Source organism: Phyllobates terribilis, unplaced genomic scaffold (genome assembly GCF_046119375.1).
Source record: "Phyllobates terribilis strain yellow unplaced genomic scaffold, ASM4611937v1 Scaffold_2__4_contigs__length_985480577, whole genome shotgun sequence".
Taxonomy (NCBI): domain Eukaryota; kingdom Metazoa; phylum Chordata; class Amphibia; order Anura; family Dendrobatidae; genus Phyllobates; species Phyllobates terribilis.
Window position 1 is genome coordinate 61914709 of NW_027362762.1, and position 17857 is coordinate 61932565.

General features: G+C 46.6%; 1 protein-coding gene across 1 annotated transcript; it reads right to left on the reverse strand.

The window, feature by feature from the left end:
* Window positions 1-361: 361 nt before the first annotated feature.
* On the reverse strand, window positions 362-17653 carry CTSC (cathepsin C). The gene is made up of 7 exons (XM_073662038.1): window positions 17366-17653; window positions 13621-13766; window positions 12018-12181; window positions 10170-10325; window positions 9803-9915; window positions 9597-9728; window positions 362-2262 (listed from the first exon to the last, which is right to left on the reverse strand). The coding sequence occupies exons 1-7, from the start codon at window positions 17538-17540 to the stop codon at window positions 1760-1762; spliced, it is 1389 nt and encodes a 462-aa protein (XP_073518139.1). The 5' UTR covers window positions 17541-17653; the 3' UTR covers window positions 362-1759.
* Window positions 17654-17857: the final 204 nt, after the last annotated feature.

Below are 17857 nucleotides of genomic sequence, written 5' to 3' on the forward strand. Positions count from 1 at the left end.
TGTCCAGGGCTCTGATATTAATATGGTCTCCGCAGATGATGGGTGCCAGCTGTGTTGTACAGACCAGCACCTGTATATTAAAAAAACCAAGAACAAAAACGTCTATTCACATGTTGCGACCATGTCAGTTTTCATCACCATTTTCCCCAGCAGGTGGATATAACCGAAAAGGGTTAAAAACGGATCTGTCACCAGATTTAACAATAATACATTCTGCAATAGATCACTTAGACCTAGTGGTGCTGGTGTACTTTTTTTTTTTTTTTAGAAATACATGACAGAGTGGCTTTATAATCCCATTAGATTTTTTCCCAACCCCCGTACTATGCACGGTAAGAGAGGAAAGCCGCCATTGTGTGTGTTTTTTTTTTTTTAATAAACAATCTTTATTGAAAATCATTAAAAATTCACAAATGGCATAAAAACAAAAAAAAGTCCCTGATAATAAATCACAATAAGGCACATAAAATCCCTTTGTGGAGAGAAGTCTCCTAGTGCACGTGTACGCGTCTGCTCACCCTATAAACGCAGAGGGTTGATGGCAAAGCAAGGCCTGAATATAAAAGCGCAGAAGAGAGCGGCTGGATCGTACGGTGTGGGGGAAACGGCTATAGCAATATATATTATAAGTTTGGGGTTTTTTTGGCTAGTAATTATGGGAAGGTGGTCAAATCTGTGGCCACATTACCCAGACCTCCATAGAGCCATACCCAACATGGCCATGGAAGCCTATACACCTGTAGATTCAGGGGTCCAAGCCTTGTGTCTGTATCCTGCTCATCTGAAACCCCAGCATCCTTTAATACTCCACCAGAGCAAGCATCTGCTCTGAAGGAATACCAAGAAGGCTGCAGCCTCTGACTGACTGCAGCGGTCACGTCATAGTGTCACATGACCGCACTGATAATAACAGCGCTTACATTGCAGGAACAGCCCCTCTGCAGGAAGAGAGATTGAAGTTTTATTCTTCATTATAGGGGCTGCCGATCGATGGGGTGGTCCTGGGGCCTTCACTGATTGCGCCACAGACTTACTATTGAGGTCATACACCGCTCTGTGCGCGGCTCATGGAGGAACGGTGTGCTTCGTTGCAGCGTTATGATCAGTCGGTGGAGGTCTCAGGACCCAGGCCCACTCCACTGATCAGAACTACACCAAATATTATATATATATATATATATATATATATATATATATATATATATATATATATATATATATATATATATATATATATATATTTATTTATATTAGTCTCATGAAGCCCACCCTTGTCTGCATCTGCACACACGCTATTGGGGCAGATGAACATCCACGAGGAAGAGAGCCACGTTCTGTCAGAGCTGAGAGGTCTACTACATGGGACGGCCATTTTACTGGACAGCCGCCATGTAATACTACATTTCACATGTAGTGGTCACTGCAGAGAAAATGCTTTCCCCCAGCAAAATCATCCAATTACACCAGTGGCCATATTTTTAAAAGGTCCCTTTTCCATTCCCTCCCTATTAAAAAGTCATCTAGAAGTTTGCCAAATTGTACTAAAACTGAAAAGGTCAAGACATGATTAATCACTGGCAGATCTAGACCAATAACCGCCATGGTCTAAGGGTTTAGCAGGTCTGTAACTGTCCCCCACCCACCTATTACAGCATGGTTATGAAGATTCAGCAATCATTGTGCAGGTCCAGCATGAAGCAATCCCACCTCAATCTATACACACACAGGACGATCCCCCCCCTACACACACAGGCTCTTCTTACAGTTTGGGAATAGGTGTGGCAGAGACGGCTATACTTTCAATTGCGCACTCGTTTGTGCCCCTCCGTATTCGGAAGAAGCCCTTCTCCCCCCATGACTCCCCCCAGCTGTTCTTCACGATCCAGTACTTTTCGCCGGTGTTGGAATCCACTCCGTACCCCACCAGGAGAACCGCGTGGTTCGTTAATTGGAATGGGTTGAATCGATCCTGCAGCCCAGTGTGGTGGTAGATGCCTCCCGAATAAGACATAAAGTCATCATAAACCTCGAAGGCTACGGCGATAGGACCCCCTATAATCAACTCGTATTTCATGTAGGCTTCGTTGCAGCCTCCGTAGAAGCCTCCCACATAGTGGTACTCGGAGGAGTAGTATCTGTAGTAGTTATCCTTCAGGGTACAGCTGGAGTCTTGACCGGTGTACGGGAAGTCGGACTCTTCTACGATACCGTAGTCCTGGATGTATTTGCCAGAGATCAGGTAAGGGAAGCCGCCATCACAACCTGCGATGAAGAGAAATGAAAGTGAAGGATGTCAGAAAGTCTGTCTACACAGGAGGAAGGAGGTCGGCCAAAAGCAAATCCTCAAGGTAAAAGACAGACATCTACAAAAGAGCATTTGATCCAAATCCACAATCCTTTCTCAGACGGTGAAACATGGCTGTATGAACTTGGCCTAAATAGGAAAGAAACCTAAAATCCTAGAAGTAATTCCAATATAAATAAGAGCACACAGAGCAAGCCTAATATATCCCATAAAGATCAGAAATTAAGCAAGTGTATAAAAACAATACAATTTTTAATTACACAACAAAAATAAAGTTATTTAAAATCAAGAATCATAGAAAGCAATGGGAGGCCGATGAGAGAAACAAAATAATGACGATTCCCTCAAAAAGGGTCTAAACGCGCGTCGGAGGTCTGAAATGGAGATAAATGTGGTGACCTTTTATTTTTTCGATATGTCTGACTATAATGCACCTTCGTTTTATACATAACAATTTTTATAGATCTAGCTTTCAGAATTGCATTGCAACTTTGTGAATATACATACAGTGGGAAAAGAAGTACTTCATACCGATTTTGCAAGTTTTCCCACCTACAAAGAATGAAGAAGTCTGTAATTTTTATCGTAGGTACACTTCAACTATGAGACAGAATCTAAAAATAAAAACCAGAAAAATCACATTGTATGCTTTCTGAATAATTAAATAGCATTTTATTGCATGAAATAAGTATTTGATACAATAGAAAAACAGAACTTAAAATATTTGGTACAGAAACTTTTGTTTGCAATTACAGAGGTGAGATATTTCCTGTAGTTCTTGGCCAAGTTTGCATACACTGCAGCAGGGATTTTGGCCCACTCCTCCAGATCTTTCAGGTTTTGGGGCTGTCGCTGGACAATCTTGAGTTTCAGCTCCCTCCAAAGATTTTCTATTGGGTTCAGGTCTGGAGACTGGCTAGGCCACTCCAGGACCTTGAAATGCTTCTTACGGAGCCACTGCTTAGTTGCCCTGGCAGTGTGTTTCGGGTCATTGTCATGCTGGAAGATCCAACCCATCTTTAATGCTCTTACAGAGGGAAGGAGGTTGTTGGCCAAAATCTTGCGATACATGACCCCATTCATCCTCCCTTCAATACGGTAGTCGTCCTGTCTCCTTTGCAGAAAAGCACCCCCAAAGTATAAGGTTTCCCCCACTATGCTTCACGGTTGGGATGGTGTTCTTGGGGGTTGTACTCAACCACCTTCTTACTCCAAAATACGACTACATGACCTTCTCCCATGCCTCCTCTGGATCATCCAGATGGTCATTGCCAAACTTCAAACGGGCCTGGACATGTGCTGGCATGAGCAGGGAGATCTTGCGTGCCCTGCAGGATTTTAAGCCATGACGGCGTAGTGTGTTACTAGCAGTAATGTTTGAGACTTTGGTTCCAGCTCTCTTCAGGTCATTGACCTGGTCCTCCTGTGTAGTTTTGGGCTGATTTCTGACCTCTCTCAGAATCATCCTTGCCCCACGAGGCAAGACCTTGCATGGAGCCCCAGACTGAGGAAGATTGACAGTCATCTTGTGTTTCGTCCATTTTCTAATAATTGTGCCAATAGTTGTCGTCTTCTCACCAAGCTGCTTGCCTATTGTCCTGTAGGCCATCCAGCCTTGTGCAGGTCTACAATTTTGTCCCTGGTGTCCTTAGACAGCTCTTTGGTCTTGGCCATGGTGGAGAGGTTGGAGTGTGATTAATAGAGTGTGTGGACAGGTGTCTTTTATACAGGTACCAAATTCAAACATGTGCAATTAATACAGGTAATGAGTGCAGAGTAGGAGGGCTTCTGAAAGAAAAACTAACAGGTCTGTGAGAGGCAGAAGTCTTGCTGGTTGGTAGGTGATCAAATACTTATTTCATGCAATAAAATGCAATTTAATTATATAAAAATCATACAACGTGTTTTTCTGTTTTTTATTTTTAGATTCTGTCTCTCACAGGTGAAGTGTACCTGCGATAAAAATTACAGACCTCTCCATTCTTTGTAGGTGGGAAGACTTGCAAAATCGGCAGAGTATCAAATACTTATTTCCCCCACTATACTGTTATCATTCCTTAGTATTATTCTGCCATCCGGTAACTACCCCTTGTATTGTCTTCATTGTTTTGTGACACTTAGCAGCCTCTCCTTGCGTCTTGATTTTAAATTTTTATCGTATAGTTGTATACCCTAGTTAAATATTCATATATTTCTGATTGTTATGGAGTAACACATATGGTATTTTTGGCCAAAATATGGACGGTAATGTCTGGACTGGCTGCGGTGCCATCAAGAGTGTCGCAATGGTCTCAGGAATGTCTATCCAAAAAAATTGTGATACTAACCTTAAAAAAGTGATATCATGGTTCCATGCAGCCACAACTAGAGGGAGCCCAAGCGCTTAGGCCATAAGACTTGGATTGCGACACGCAGACATGTGAACGCGGCCCAAGGATGGATTGTGACACACGAACTGTCTGCAAGTCTCCGGAGGTGAACTTAACAGCCTCATAAAGCTTTAAACATAGCAGAAGACCAGACAGCCTATTCCTCGTTCATGATGGTAAACACAGAAAAACTGCTTGTGCTTGGTGAGAATAGCATTTCTGGTCTGCTCACAGGTTAATTGGCACATGAAAATCACCAAAGAGCTTGGCATCCAGTTTTCCAGAGCTCCAAATATTAACAAGACATTTCCTATAATGGAACAGGGCAGTAACCTTCCAGGACAAGGTGGAGAGAGGGAAACTAAAGAGAGAACCTTTTCAAAAGTTTGTCACATTTTGAACTAAGAAAACAGACAACATCCTGATTGAGTTGGAGACATCTGAAGCCAGTTTCCACCCGTACCATATGATGCACACTGACCCGTGGGGTCTTTCTTGTCCTTTAGCGACAACCCCCCCCCCCCCGCTCCCAGAAACTAAAACACCACTACACAGTGGTCATTAGATTTCCCATCCAATTTAAAGCGAAAATACACAGTCAAAAACTCATCGTGGGAACCCAGCCTTAGGCCTCTATCACACGGTAGCGTGTCCGGTACGAGTGGTGACAGTTTCCACACGTACCGGACTCAAGCAGACCCATTCAATTGAATGGGTCTGCGTACATGTCAGTGGATTTCCACAGACCATGTGTCCCACACATAGACAGGTCTGTTTTTTTTTTTGGCAGGCAGCACGGACCCATTCAAGTCAATGCACACGGGTGCCATCCGTGTGACACGTACAGGCGCCTGGGAATCAGTGTACAGTTAGCGCTATTCTCAAGCGCCGGGTGCTGAACGCTGCCCTCATCATAGTCCGCTGCCGGCGCTGCGATAAGCACCAGCAGGGGATAATGATGAGGGTAGCATTCTGCTTCCGGTGTCTCCACTTGTAAAAGAATAAAATAAAAATAAAAATAAGACAGGCGAGTATAAGGATTTTTAAGTGTTCCCCGCTGTAATCCATGCAACCGCTCACTCCCAGGAGCATGATGCGCTGCAGCGAGTGGCCCCGGAGCTGATCTGAGCTCAGTAAGTGACAGGACACCGCAGGCCGAGTGCAGCTCCATCATGCTCCCCAGCGTGAGCAGTCACATGGATTTTAATTTTTACAGTTGGACACTGTGGAGGAGCAGACACTACTACTCTCTTAGTCCCCGGCTGGTGCTGATCGCAGCGCAAGCAGGGGACAATGATGAGGGCAGCATGGAGCAGCCAGCACTTGAGAACAGCGCTAACTGTACCGCTGATTCCCAGGCGCCAGTATGTGTGATCCTGATGCGGCACATGGTTGCCACACGGACACCTCTGGACTTGTGAAAGAACCCTTCCAAAGAAGATTCTCTATGATACCGTCATACCTCAGAGTCTCTGCTCCTCTCCCGATAAACAGTTTCTATCAGCCGCTCATTATACAGAGACCTCCTGGCTGTGGCAACAGTAACTGAGCATGTGCGACCACCGACAGTCAGCTCATCAGGAGGACGTGCACACTGCCAGGAGTATCTAGGGAGGGAGGCATGTGCCCCAGGAGCAGCCCGCGGGGAGGCGCAGTAGACGCCTAATGCGGCGGTCTGATGTGTCTTCCCTGGCAGCTGCATTCTGCCGCCCCCCCAGACTGAGAGACGGCAGTTTTCCGAGCTGGGTGTTAAGCTGATACCCGACTCAAGAGAAGCTGCAGCGCCGACTTCCAGAGTACAATTGAAGCTCTGACCTCTGGGTCAGAGCGACGCCAGCAGTGTGATCACGCTGCTGTCACTCACTGGCGCTGCAGAGGAGCACAATAGTGGCAAGTGCTCCAGAGCTGAAGACACCAAAGATGTAATGCAGGTGAAGATTTACTATGGGGGTGAGGGAGATTTTTTTGAGTGGGTTATTGGTGCGGACATAGAATGGAGAGGATGGGTGAGTACACAATATAGGGAGCGAAGGAGGGGAATGTATACGGACACAGTATGGGGAGCAAGGGTGATGTGTGCAGACACAGTATGGGGGTAAATATATGAGGAGACAGTATGGGGGGGGGGGGTATAAAAGTGTGAGTGGGCACAGAATAACTACCGAGGGTGTGTGTGTGTGTGTGTGTGTGTGTGTGTGTGTGTGTGTGTGTGTGTGTGTGTGTGTGTGTGTGTGTGTGTGTGTGTGTGTGTGTGTGTGAGGTCACAGCCAGGAGGGGACAGTAACCCAAGGAGGTGGAGTGTGATAAGAGGGGAGGGGGGGCACAGTTTCGAGACTGGGCCCTACAGGGGGACACAGTGTGAGGACAGTGTAAAGAGGGGGCCCAGTATGGAAAGGAGAGGGCAGTGTGGAGGGCATGTATCATAAGAGGGACAGCGTGGGGGTCGTATTTTGTGTAGGGAATATAGTGAGGGTCAATTATTTATTCAGGGGCTCAGCGTAGGGCAGATATTTTTATTCAGGAGCATTATAATGACACTGCTATCTTTCAGGGTATCGTATAGGGATGTGCTGCAGAAGACCGGAGAAGATGGAAGTCTCCGGCTGTGGATGAGAAAAATCATGGCGTCTGCACAAGATGAAGAAGAAAAGAAAGACGACTCCAGAGACAGCGTCATCTATCAGGTACCTGGATGTAAATGGGTTTGTGAGAACAAATAAAAACCTTGAGAATTAGTTAGTAAGAGCATTAAAGGGGTTATCCAAGTGTGAGGAGTCTGCAGTCATTCTATGTGACTGCAGACTTCTGAATTCTCACAATGCACACTGCACGCTGTCAGGATTCTCTTGTGCGATTTGCATACATGCTGACTAGACATGCGTGGCCTTACTCAATGACAATGAATTAAGCGTGATTGGACACATCTAGTCGGAACATGGCCAGAAGTACACAAATCGCATACTTGTGCTCACATGACCGGCCACTCTTGCCACTGGCAAGGGAGAATCCTAGGTGTACAGTGCATGCGCTGTGAGAATTCAGAAGCCTGAATGAGCCCTTTAATTATAAAGTGAAGCCCTGTAGTAAATTCTAACAGTACTTCCACTTCATTACGGTCCCCGTACAGTCACTGCAGGACCTGCATGCATGCACGTCGCGGCTCTTTCTACATCACCCGGCATCTATCTGCCAGGACCTTCCGGGATCATGTGATTCCCATGAGACCCAGAGGCGATCCTGTCTGACGGAGACGCTGCGGGTTGTCCAGTTAGCGGCGACGCTGCATGCGTCACCATGAGTACAGCTTGTGCCGATTGGGGGCTTTTTACATAAAAGAGCTGTCTGACCTCTTTCTGACACCACCCCCTGACGAAGGTATATTGAAACGCGCGTAGGGGTGAACGTGCGCCCACCTGAGGGGTGTGTCCGATTATAGCTTCTCTATCTCAGCAGGTATTTGATATGTTATCCTCAGTACGTGTTTTGTTCCTTCTATTGTTGTAGGCTCTGGGATTGTTAGGATTTATGCATGGACACAGGAATTACTGGTGTGGTATATTTGTGAGAGCTGGTAGCTTGAACTGAATATTTACCTTCCCAGATTATCTACCGAGTCCTGGGTTGAGTAGTGCGTCCTCGGTTTGTTTTTTTTTGTCTTTTATTTGCACACTTTGTTACCATGAGCTTCCTTACACTATATGTAATTGTCTAATTAATATGTTCCATAAAAGATGATATTTTTATACATCTTTCCTTGATGGGAATTCTTTGATAGGATTTGAAAGCATGGGAGAAAGACAACTAATAGCGTGTAATATCTTCACTGTCAGGATTCAGCTCTGCTTGCAGGTTCCAGCAGTTATCACACGGCCACTGCACTTATATGTGATTTTCATACTTATGGTCACATTAAAACGAGCTTCTCTTCCTGCTTCGCTCAGTTTTTCACTGAACATAGAGAGAATTAGGAAGAGCAGCTTGTCGGCACGTGACTAAGTGTACAAATCACATATGTGCTTGGGGGGGTGCCAGGAAACAGAGATACACCTCTGCAAACTGCTATACATCCAACACCACGTGGTGCCATACTGGCTCTTAACTGAAGTAAATGGCTGATCAATACGTCAAATAGTAGAAAAAGCTCCACGAGCCCAAGAGCGTGGAATAAATAAGAATTTAGAAATTCATTTAAAAAAAAAAAAAAAAAAAAACACAAAAAAGAAAAAGAACCAAAACATAATTCTGGAGTATCAGTTTTCTTCACTCACCGTTTACAGATTTAAAAACATAACATTCATCGTCCTTTTACGAACGCAACGATAAAAGATACACCTATTTTTAATGGGGCAAAAGGGGTTATTTGAACGTGTTATTTTTTTTCCTTTTCATATTTTTTAAAGACTCCCCCCCCCCCCCCCCACAGTATTCAGTAGTCCCCTTAGGGGATTGGAAGCTGCGATCGTCTGATTGTTCATGGTATACACAGCAGTGCTTCACCCCTGCTATATATACTGAAACGCACGATATCCTATGAACGCTGATCTTTAACAGGAGGGTCATAATGACAGGCACGGGTTCTTCCGCAGACCCCGGCTATAGGGACAACTCATTGGCGGGATTTAACAGCCGTGGGCAGAGCGGCTGATTGAGGCGCATGATGACGGCTGATTAAATCTGCACTTATGTGCCAGGATAGATGCAGGCTCGGCCTGCGAGCCCATATCAAAGTTAGGGAGCCGGCGTATGACATACTGGTACATCATCTCTCTATAAGGGGTTAAAAACAGACAGATACGCACGTTTGCTTAGGAATCTGCAATAAGCAAAAAAATGCCGCCTTGCCAGTGTGTCACCTACCACGTAAGCGTTACAGCCATTATGCCGCAGTTAACCATGTACAATTTACATCAAAGGCCACTTACCTTGGGAGTAGTTACTGCAGGACACCACTTGCTGGGGGCTCAGTATGGGCTTTTGCTGGAGTTTGGTCATCACGCGGATACGAGCTTCCAACATTCCCATGGTTGCAAAGGAGTAACAGCTGCCACAACCTCCTACGTAAAAACCACACGTCAGTCTTTCCTTCCCCAGTTTAATTCCAATGAGCTAGACTGCCTTGTGACGGTACCTTGATTCCTGACAGGGCTGACAAAGTTGTGCCCATCAATATCGCGCCAATCCCAAGCATCGGGGAGAGCTTTAAATTTCTCGTCAGTGGGCAGAGGAGCCGGGGGAGGAATGCTGCGAGATCACAGGAGAAAAAAAACAAAACAAAACATATAATAAACATACATACACACATTTTAATTCCCCAAAATACACCCCACAAAACAACCTCAAAGTACATCGACCTCTACCCGTAGTCTGCACGAGTGTGGGGCACTACTGGGTCTCACCCCTTGGCGTTTGCCCCATCGTAGCGCAGTATATGCAGCACAATGAGGAGATACTGATGCACCACAGTATTCAGGATTCTCATCTACAGACTGACGTACTTTGGAATTTTAGATTTGCGCCCGCCGGCCCGCCTCAGAAGATCTTCCATTGACAGCCCGTCCAGCTCAGGGTACACCCTCGCAGTCCAAGATTTCTGGACAGAGTTTATTTGCTGCACAAATCCATGGTTGCTTTTGAAGGTTGCACGCGAGGTCCTGCAGCAGGAAGGGGAGAAGATTAGTGTATACACATTAATAGTGGATAAAATCATATACCTCAATTTTAAAAAAAGGGGGGGGGGGGCTGTAATCACAGAATGACTCCTCAGACCAAGCACAAAGCGCACACCTTGGTGTAGCCAAACATTTCAGTGCACCTTACCACTTGCTTGTTTTTGCTCCATCTCCACCCACCTGTTTGATAGTTGACATCTCAGGCATTATAAAGCCAGAGAAGGTCAGAGATACAGGTCCATCTCCCAAAATTAAAATATCATCAAAAAGTTAATTTATTTCAGTTCTACAATACAAAAAGTAAAACTCATGTATTATATAGAGTCATTACAAACAGGTGATCTATTTCAAGTGTTTATTTCTGTTAATGTTGATGATTATGGCTTACAGCCAATGAAAGCACAAAAGTCATTATCTCAGTAAATTAGAATAATTAATAAAAAAAAAAAAAAACACCTGCAAAGGCTTCCCAAGCATTTAAAAAGGTCCCTTAGTCTGTTTCAGTAGGCTCCACAAACATGGGGAAGACTGCTGACTTGACAGATGTCCAGAAGGCAGTCACTGACACACTCCACAAGGTCCCAGAGTCAGGAGGAAGAGTGGAGAGGCCACAATCCAAGCCGGTGGAGGTCTAGTGTGAAGTTTCCACAATCAGTGATGGTTTGGGGAGCCATGTCATCTGCTGGTGTAAGTCCACTGTGTTTTATCAAGACCAAAGTCAGCACAGCCGTCTACCAGGACATTGTAGAGCACTTCATGCTTCCCTCTGCCGACAAGCTTTTTGGAGATGGAAATGTCATTCTCCAGCAGGACTTGGCACCTGTCCACACGGCCAAAAGTACCAATACCTGGTTTACACACAACAGTATCACTATGCTTGATTGGCAGCAAACTCGCCTGACCTTAACCCCATAGAGAATCTATTATAGAGAATCTATGGGGTATTGTCAAGAGGAAGATGAGAGACCCCAGACACAACAATGCAGACGAGCTGAAGGCTGCTATCAAAGCCACCAGGGCTTCCATAACACCTCAGCAGTGCCACAGGCTGATCGCCTCCATGCCACATTGATGCAGTAATTGATGTAAAAGGAGCCCGACCAAGTATGGAGAGCATTTACTGACCATACATTTCAGATTATAACAGCTTGAAAACTGATTTTAAAAAGTATTCTAATTTACTGAGATAATGACCTTTGTGTTTTCATTGGCTGTAAGCCATAATCATCAATAGTAACAGAAATAAACACTTGAAATAAATCACTCTGTTTGTAATGATTCTATATAATATAGGAGTTTCACTTTTTGTATTGAAGAACTGAAATAAACAAACTTTTTGATGATATTCTAATTTTGTGAGAAGCACAAATATAATATTATATATGTGCATGAACAAAAACACATCACACCCTTAGGCATCGGCATAATTATACCCAACTGTAGAATCAGGTTAAGCTATTTCTATTGCACAATGAATGTCGGAAAAGCAACCAGGGAAGAACAAAAGCAGAAATTTACTTGTATAGAGTAAGGTGAACGGCATCATCCAAATCTACAAGCTGGCCCACAAATGGGGACAAAGGGGACAGGGGGGGGGAAAGTGTTAGGATAGATTCTATGTCGTTTGTGCATCAGGACCCGTTGGCCTGCGACCATTTATACTACAAGACTCACCATCCTCCTTCCTTGGGAAATGGCACTGGGTTGACTTTTATACCGGACCCGGAGGAGGCCTTCTTTGCGACGAAGCAGGCCCAGTTATTCCCCAGCACGTCGTGCACCCAGCCAGGGAAGGTGTCATGGCAGTAACTGGTGACGTTGCTTCCATGCTGCTCATACTGGAAGTGAAGAACGCAGAGTTACACGGATGACCAAAAGCACCAAACTCCCAGCCATGGTCATTAAGACCACCTACCATCATAGCAATCCCCCCGCCATCCCAAATCTGCGATAGGTGCTGGGATGTGGAAACCACATTATTATTCCCATTTATAAGGGGTCTGTAGGAGTGACTATAAGGGTCTCCTGACCTGTTAGCCTCCAATGCCTATGGGACTGTAAGTTTGGGTCAGAGCAGTGACCAGTCCTGGATATTGTGGTGTATATACACACTGAAATATGGCCATCTGAACTTAAGACACTGGCGTACCACCAATGGCGGCAGGTCACGCCACTGCTATGAGGCCAGTGAGCCGGGGGGCCTGCAGCAGGTTCTCACCGCACCGGGCACCGCCTTTAGCACCCGGAAGCCCGCATAGATGGGGGTGAAAGTGTCTGACGCTCATTCCTACATCATCACTGCTCGTGCTGACGGCCGTAAGGGGGGCCCAGTGCAAGCAATGATGGAGGAGGGAGAATCTGCTTCCACCGCCATCATTCTTCCTCGACGTCTCAGAGCAGCGGGCGCGATGACATCATTACAGGGCGCCCGCTGCTATGAGATGTCCAGCGCTTTACACCACATGCTGAGGAGACCGGAGCATCGGGAGGAAGCAGGAGAGTTGAGGACTATTTATTTTTTTTAAAGGGAATCTGTCACCACTTTGGAGTTATCAGACCTCTACTATGGCCATACAGGGTATAGAAAAGTAAGTCTATACACACTTGTATGGCCCATACGGGGCCGGGATGAAGCAAAGCACGCTTTCTGTGAGCTCATGCCCGGGAAGGCAGGGAGCACAGTGCACAGGCCCTGTGATGTGCAGGGGACGGGGGGGGGGGATATGATAATTAAGCATATAGGCAGGGATTTGGGGGAATAATAACCACATAGGCAGGGATTGCTTGGAGCCTCCTGGACGCCAAGCCTGAGAAAAACGAGGTTTATAAAACCAGATTTCTCTGCAATCAGACCTCTGCTATGGGCCATACAGGTAGGTATAGATTTACTTTTCTATAACCTGTATGGCCATAGTAGAGGTCTGATATCGCCCAGGGGGTGACCGTGTGGAAGACCATGGGGGGAGGGGGCAGATTATACTGTAAGGAAGGCTATGTGGGGCCATTATAAAATGTGGAGGTCCATTATACTGTATGCAAGCAATTATACGGTGTGAAAGTTTATTATTTTTTTTTTTTTTGGTGGGGGGGATGCCCAATTAGAACTTCTGCTATGGGGCCCCATAATTTTTATGTACACCCCTGACTTAAGGTGTCATTATAGAAAAGGTTATCATGTATATTGGGACCACTTGAGCCTCCCTGGAGACCTGAGTGAGGGTCTCTGCTCAGGATCCCCCCCACCCATCTCCTGAAAGTCTAGACAAACCGCACATACCTTGAAAAAGGCAAACCACTTGTACCCATTGATCACGACTTCAAAGCCTTGGTTGTAGATGATGGTAACAAAGCCAACATTTCCCATGTCATCTTCAGCGGAATCCAGCGGTCTTATAGTGATCTTAGCAGTCTTTTCCACCGGCCCTAGTATAACGAGAGTTTTAGACTTCTATGTGATGCCACACAAGGCCATATTCCAAATCCCCTCCGGTATTTATAAGCTGAAGATTCACATTACATAAACCCGAGAAGCATAGAGCACAATAGAGTTGTGTGCCCTTAGGGCTCCTTTAAGCAGGTTTTACAATTGTCATCCTCCCTTGTCGTCTTTAGTGTTCAGTGGGGATCAACTAGTGCTCATCTCCTCCCTTCCCTAGCCTTAGCCATATGCCAGGGAAAGACAGGCGAAGAGCCAATATAGGGTCGCTAGGGGAGACAGGGTGACACTAGACCAGACTAGGGAAAGGAGGGAGTGGAGACCTCCTAGAGTCTGGGCTCCCTTTCCCTCTTCCCTTTGTGCTATGTCTTTCCCACACCTTGCGTGACAAGCTGTGGCCGCACATGAGCACTGCCGCTCCATTTAAGTCTCCAGACTGTAGGCCTGCGCCTGAGCGGCCTCCATGAAAACAGCGCATTTCAGTACTGCTCTTGGGAGTGGTTGGACCCCCTGAGATCAGCCATATAGTATAAACTGATCGCTTGTCAAGTTCCAAGGGTTGTTTTAAGATGGGAATAACCCTTTAAATAGTAACACAGAAGTTAAAGTTGTCCAGCATGGCTCACTTCTGCATCAGTGACGTGATCAGTACCGCGCCTATGGCCTGATGTGGAAGTGAACGGTGAACTACCCCTCTTAAGGGTGCGCATTAAAACTTTTGTTCTATAGTATGCAGCTTCTGGAAAGTTTAACAAGTTTGGATAACCCTCTTTATTGCAGCATCCTCAGATCGCGATCATGGGGCGCGGCTGCTAAAGCCTACGGTAATCATCTATCATGACAGGGAGGTCCACTGACAATCACTACTCCTTGGCATATGATAATGTCAATGCACAAGATGATTTTCGTTGCGATCGTCCCGAGCCTGGTCATAGTTTCTGCCCTTGCTAGGCCCCATGTCATCATGGATCATCAAGAACCCAACTGGTAAAGTGAACAGGACTGGACTTCAGATCAGGACAGCTCATCTCAAACGGATCGAGAGGAACTCTTCTGGGAGTGGTACGTCACTCTGGTTTATAAAGGGAAAACCCTATAGGGCATATGCACTGGGGCAATCTAGGTGGATATTGAACTAGAGGCTATGCACACCGTGCCGAAGTCTCCCAGGTTCCTGGCGTATATGTCAGACTTACCACTAGAGCTCCATTTACAAAGTCTTTGGAGACACTAGGAATATTTCCTTACAACTAACACCAAACAAAGACTTCGAGCTCAAAGGCCCCAGTACACAATAGATGAAAGCTGTCCAAGCTCAGCGATCACCTGAGGTGTATGGTGGCCACCTATGTCTCGCCAGCTGATTACAGTGGAGGAGGACAAGATCGAGCAGTTGAACTCTCAAAGTCCGATGGTACAAGCCAAGGACCGCAACCTTCTACCCTTGAAAGTACATAAACGCTTGGAGAGGGGAGACACTGGTTGGTAAAATGAACGGTCGTCTGACAATTACCACCTGTACTCTACTACATTTTTGTCCCAAAGCTCAGACCCCATGAATTCCCCTACACACATTAGATATACATCAGCAGAACAATGATAGTTCTGCAGATCATCTTTCCTTACTCCCCCCACACAGAGGAATACTCAGCCGGGTGCTTCTTTGTGCTGTACGACAGCTGCTACCAGACTCAACTGTTGGGAGTCGGAGGAGGGTCGGGAGGCCACCCCATAACCCCATACACAGACTGAAGGTTGATCCAGTCTATCAGCGGGCTTTGCCAAGACTCCTCATAATGGCACGATATTAATAAAGAAGTTAACTTTAAATTTTAATTCTCTACCATTGGATGTTCTTTTTATAGTAGCTCAACTTCTACCCAGGGCTATGGAGTCTGAGTCCATTTTGGTGGAGTCGGAGTAAAATGTACTGACTCAGACTCCTAAAATATATAATAAATTGGGTACAGTAGTTCAATGCAGTTTGTGGGGAATATTTTTTCATAAGAATTTGGGAAAGTTATGAAATGTCCTATAAATGTCTGTCCTATTCCTGATTTAAGGGTCTAGACTTTTAGCTGAGCTTAATCTGTGCTACAGTAAATTTATCACACGAGGGAGTCGGAGTCGGGGAAATTGAGGAGTCGGAGGTTTGGCTTACCAACTCCACAGCCCTGCTTCTACCCGCAAGTCACTAACCAGCACACCGCTGATCTGCAGGCATTGTGTGGCCCCAGGCTTTACTGCAGCCGCCTGACGTCACAACTAATCATGGTGCTCAGGACTGTGTGACAAGTCTGTACCTGTCCCAAGTATAACAGCACTTTACTCTGGGCACATTGCACAATAGAGGAAGCCAAAAACACCATGGCGGGATTAACCCTTTACCTGCTGGAAGCAGACAGAACCTGCAGTTACATTGTGGATATAAAGTTACAGCGTCATGTAAAGCAATACAGAAAGTAGCAGCCGGAGACGGCTCAGCTAAAAGCGAAAGTACAAGACAGAAGAACAGGAATCGCCCACACAAAGCAGGGCCGGGGCTCAGATGCTGCAGAACATCTCCTGCAACACAGTTACCCAGTATAATAAGGCTCTTAATGGGCAACCTACCACCTAGCAAAGCAAGGGCTTGCAAAGAGACCACCAACTCTGCGGCCATATTGATTGTCAACCAGCTCTGATAGAAAGGGGTTAATAGGACATTTGTCAAGTTTCTATTCACAAGGGGATTTCCAGATATCTAATCTTTACACCAGTGCATTCTGGGATAAGCATTTACTCTTCTGCTAAGGAGGAAACCATGACCCTAAATCAACACCTCGTCCACAGAACTCACGATCTAGAGCCCCTTATGAGCCAATATGGGAGGAAATGGTCTATTCGCACACAGAACATCTTTACCAACATGTGGATTTCTACGGTTTTAATTTTTTTTTTCGTCTGATGTCAGAGAAGCCTTTCCTAATCAGCAGAGCCACGGGGATCATGTGGCCCAGGCCGCAGAGATTGCAATCTAACAAATAACATCAGATAAATGCGTGGGCGAGGAAGTGGTCACATGAAACTGAGCTGGACCACAAGGCTCACACTCCATCACACCTCACTATCAATGACCACAGAGCTCCCCCTTCCATCGGACCACCGACCCCGGGGCGGCAGAGCTCCCCCTTCCATCGGACCACCGACCCCGGGGCGGCAGAGCTCCCCCTTCCATCGGACCACCGACCCCGGGGCGGCAGAGCTCCCCCTTCCATCGGACCACCGACCCCGGGGCGGCAGAGCTCCCCCTTCCATCGGACCACCGACCCCGGGGCGGCAGAGCTCCCCCTTCCATCGGATCACCGACCCCGGGGCGGCAGAGCTCCCCCTCCATCGGATCACCGACCCCAGCAGCAGAGCTCACCCTCCTTTAGATCACCAACCCCGGGGCAGCAGGGCTCACCCTCCATTATACCACTATGCTCTGGCCCACAGAGCTCACACTCTATCACCCAGAAGCAGATAAGGTTAGGGGTCTGCCATAACTTAGGACTCTACTTCATCCCCACCCCAGTGCCCAGGTTGCACCCCTCCCCCATCTCACCCAGCTGGGAGCAGTCTATGTTCCTGGTGTGGGCTCCTCCTTTACTGGGGCTCACTTTGAACTCCCAGGTCCCTTCCAGGTCCGGGAAAGAGCAGTTGGCCGGGGTGTCAGCGGTCCCAGGCCGGCTCCAGACCGCCAGCAGCGCAATCACCAGCACCCAGCACAGCTTCTCCATCGCCCCGTCGTCCTAGTCCGAGTACGGAAGAGCAGCCGTGTGCAAGGGTTAAATAGTGTCAGCGGTCACATGACACAGCGGAGGTGAGACGGTCATGTGATCTGAGGGCGGGGCCTCGTCCTAAGCGGCAGAGCAGTGTGGTGTAAAAATAAGAGAAGACATTGATAGAAAGTCCCAATATGGCGGCTGTCCTGTAAAAAGTGTCACCAGACGGAAAATGGCCACATAATAGAAACGAGCTAGTCGATTGGCTAGGAGCACCACAGTATAGCAACCAATCGGCTGCCGGCTCTTGGAGATGAGTGAAATAAAAGCAG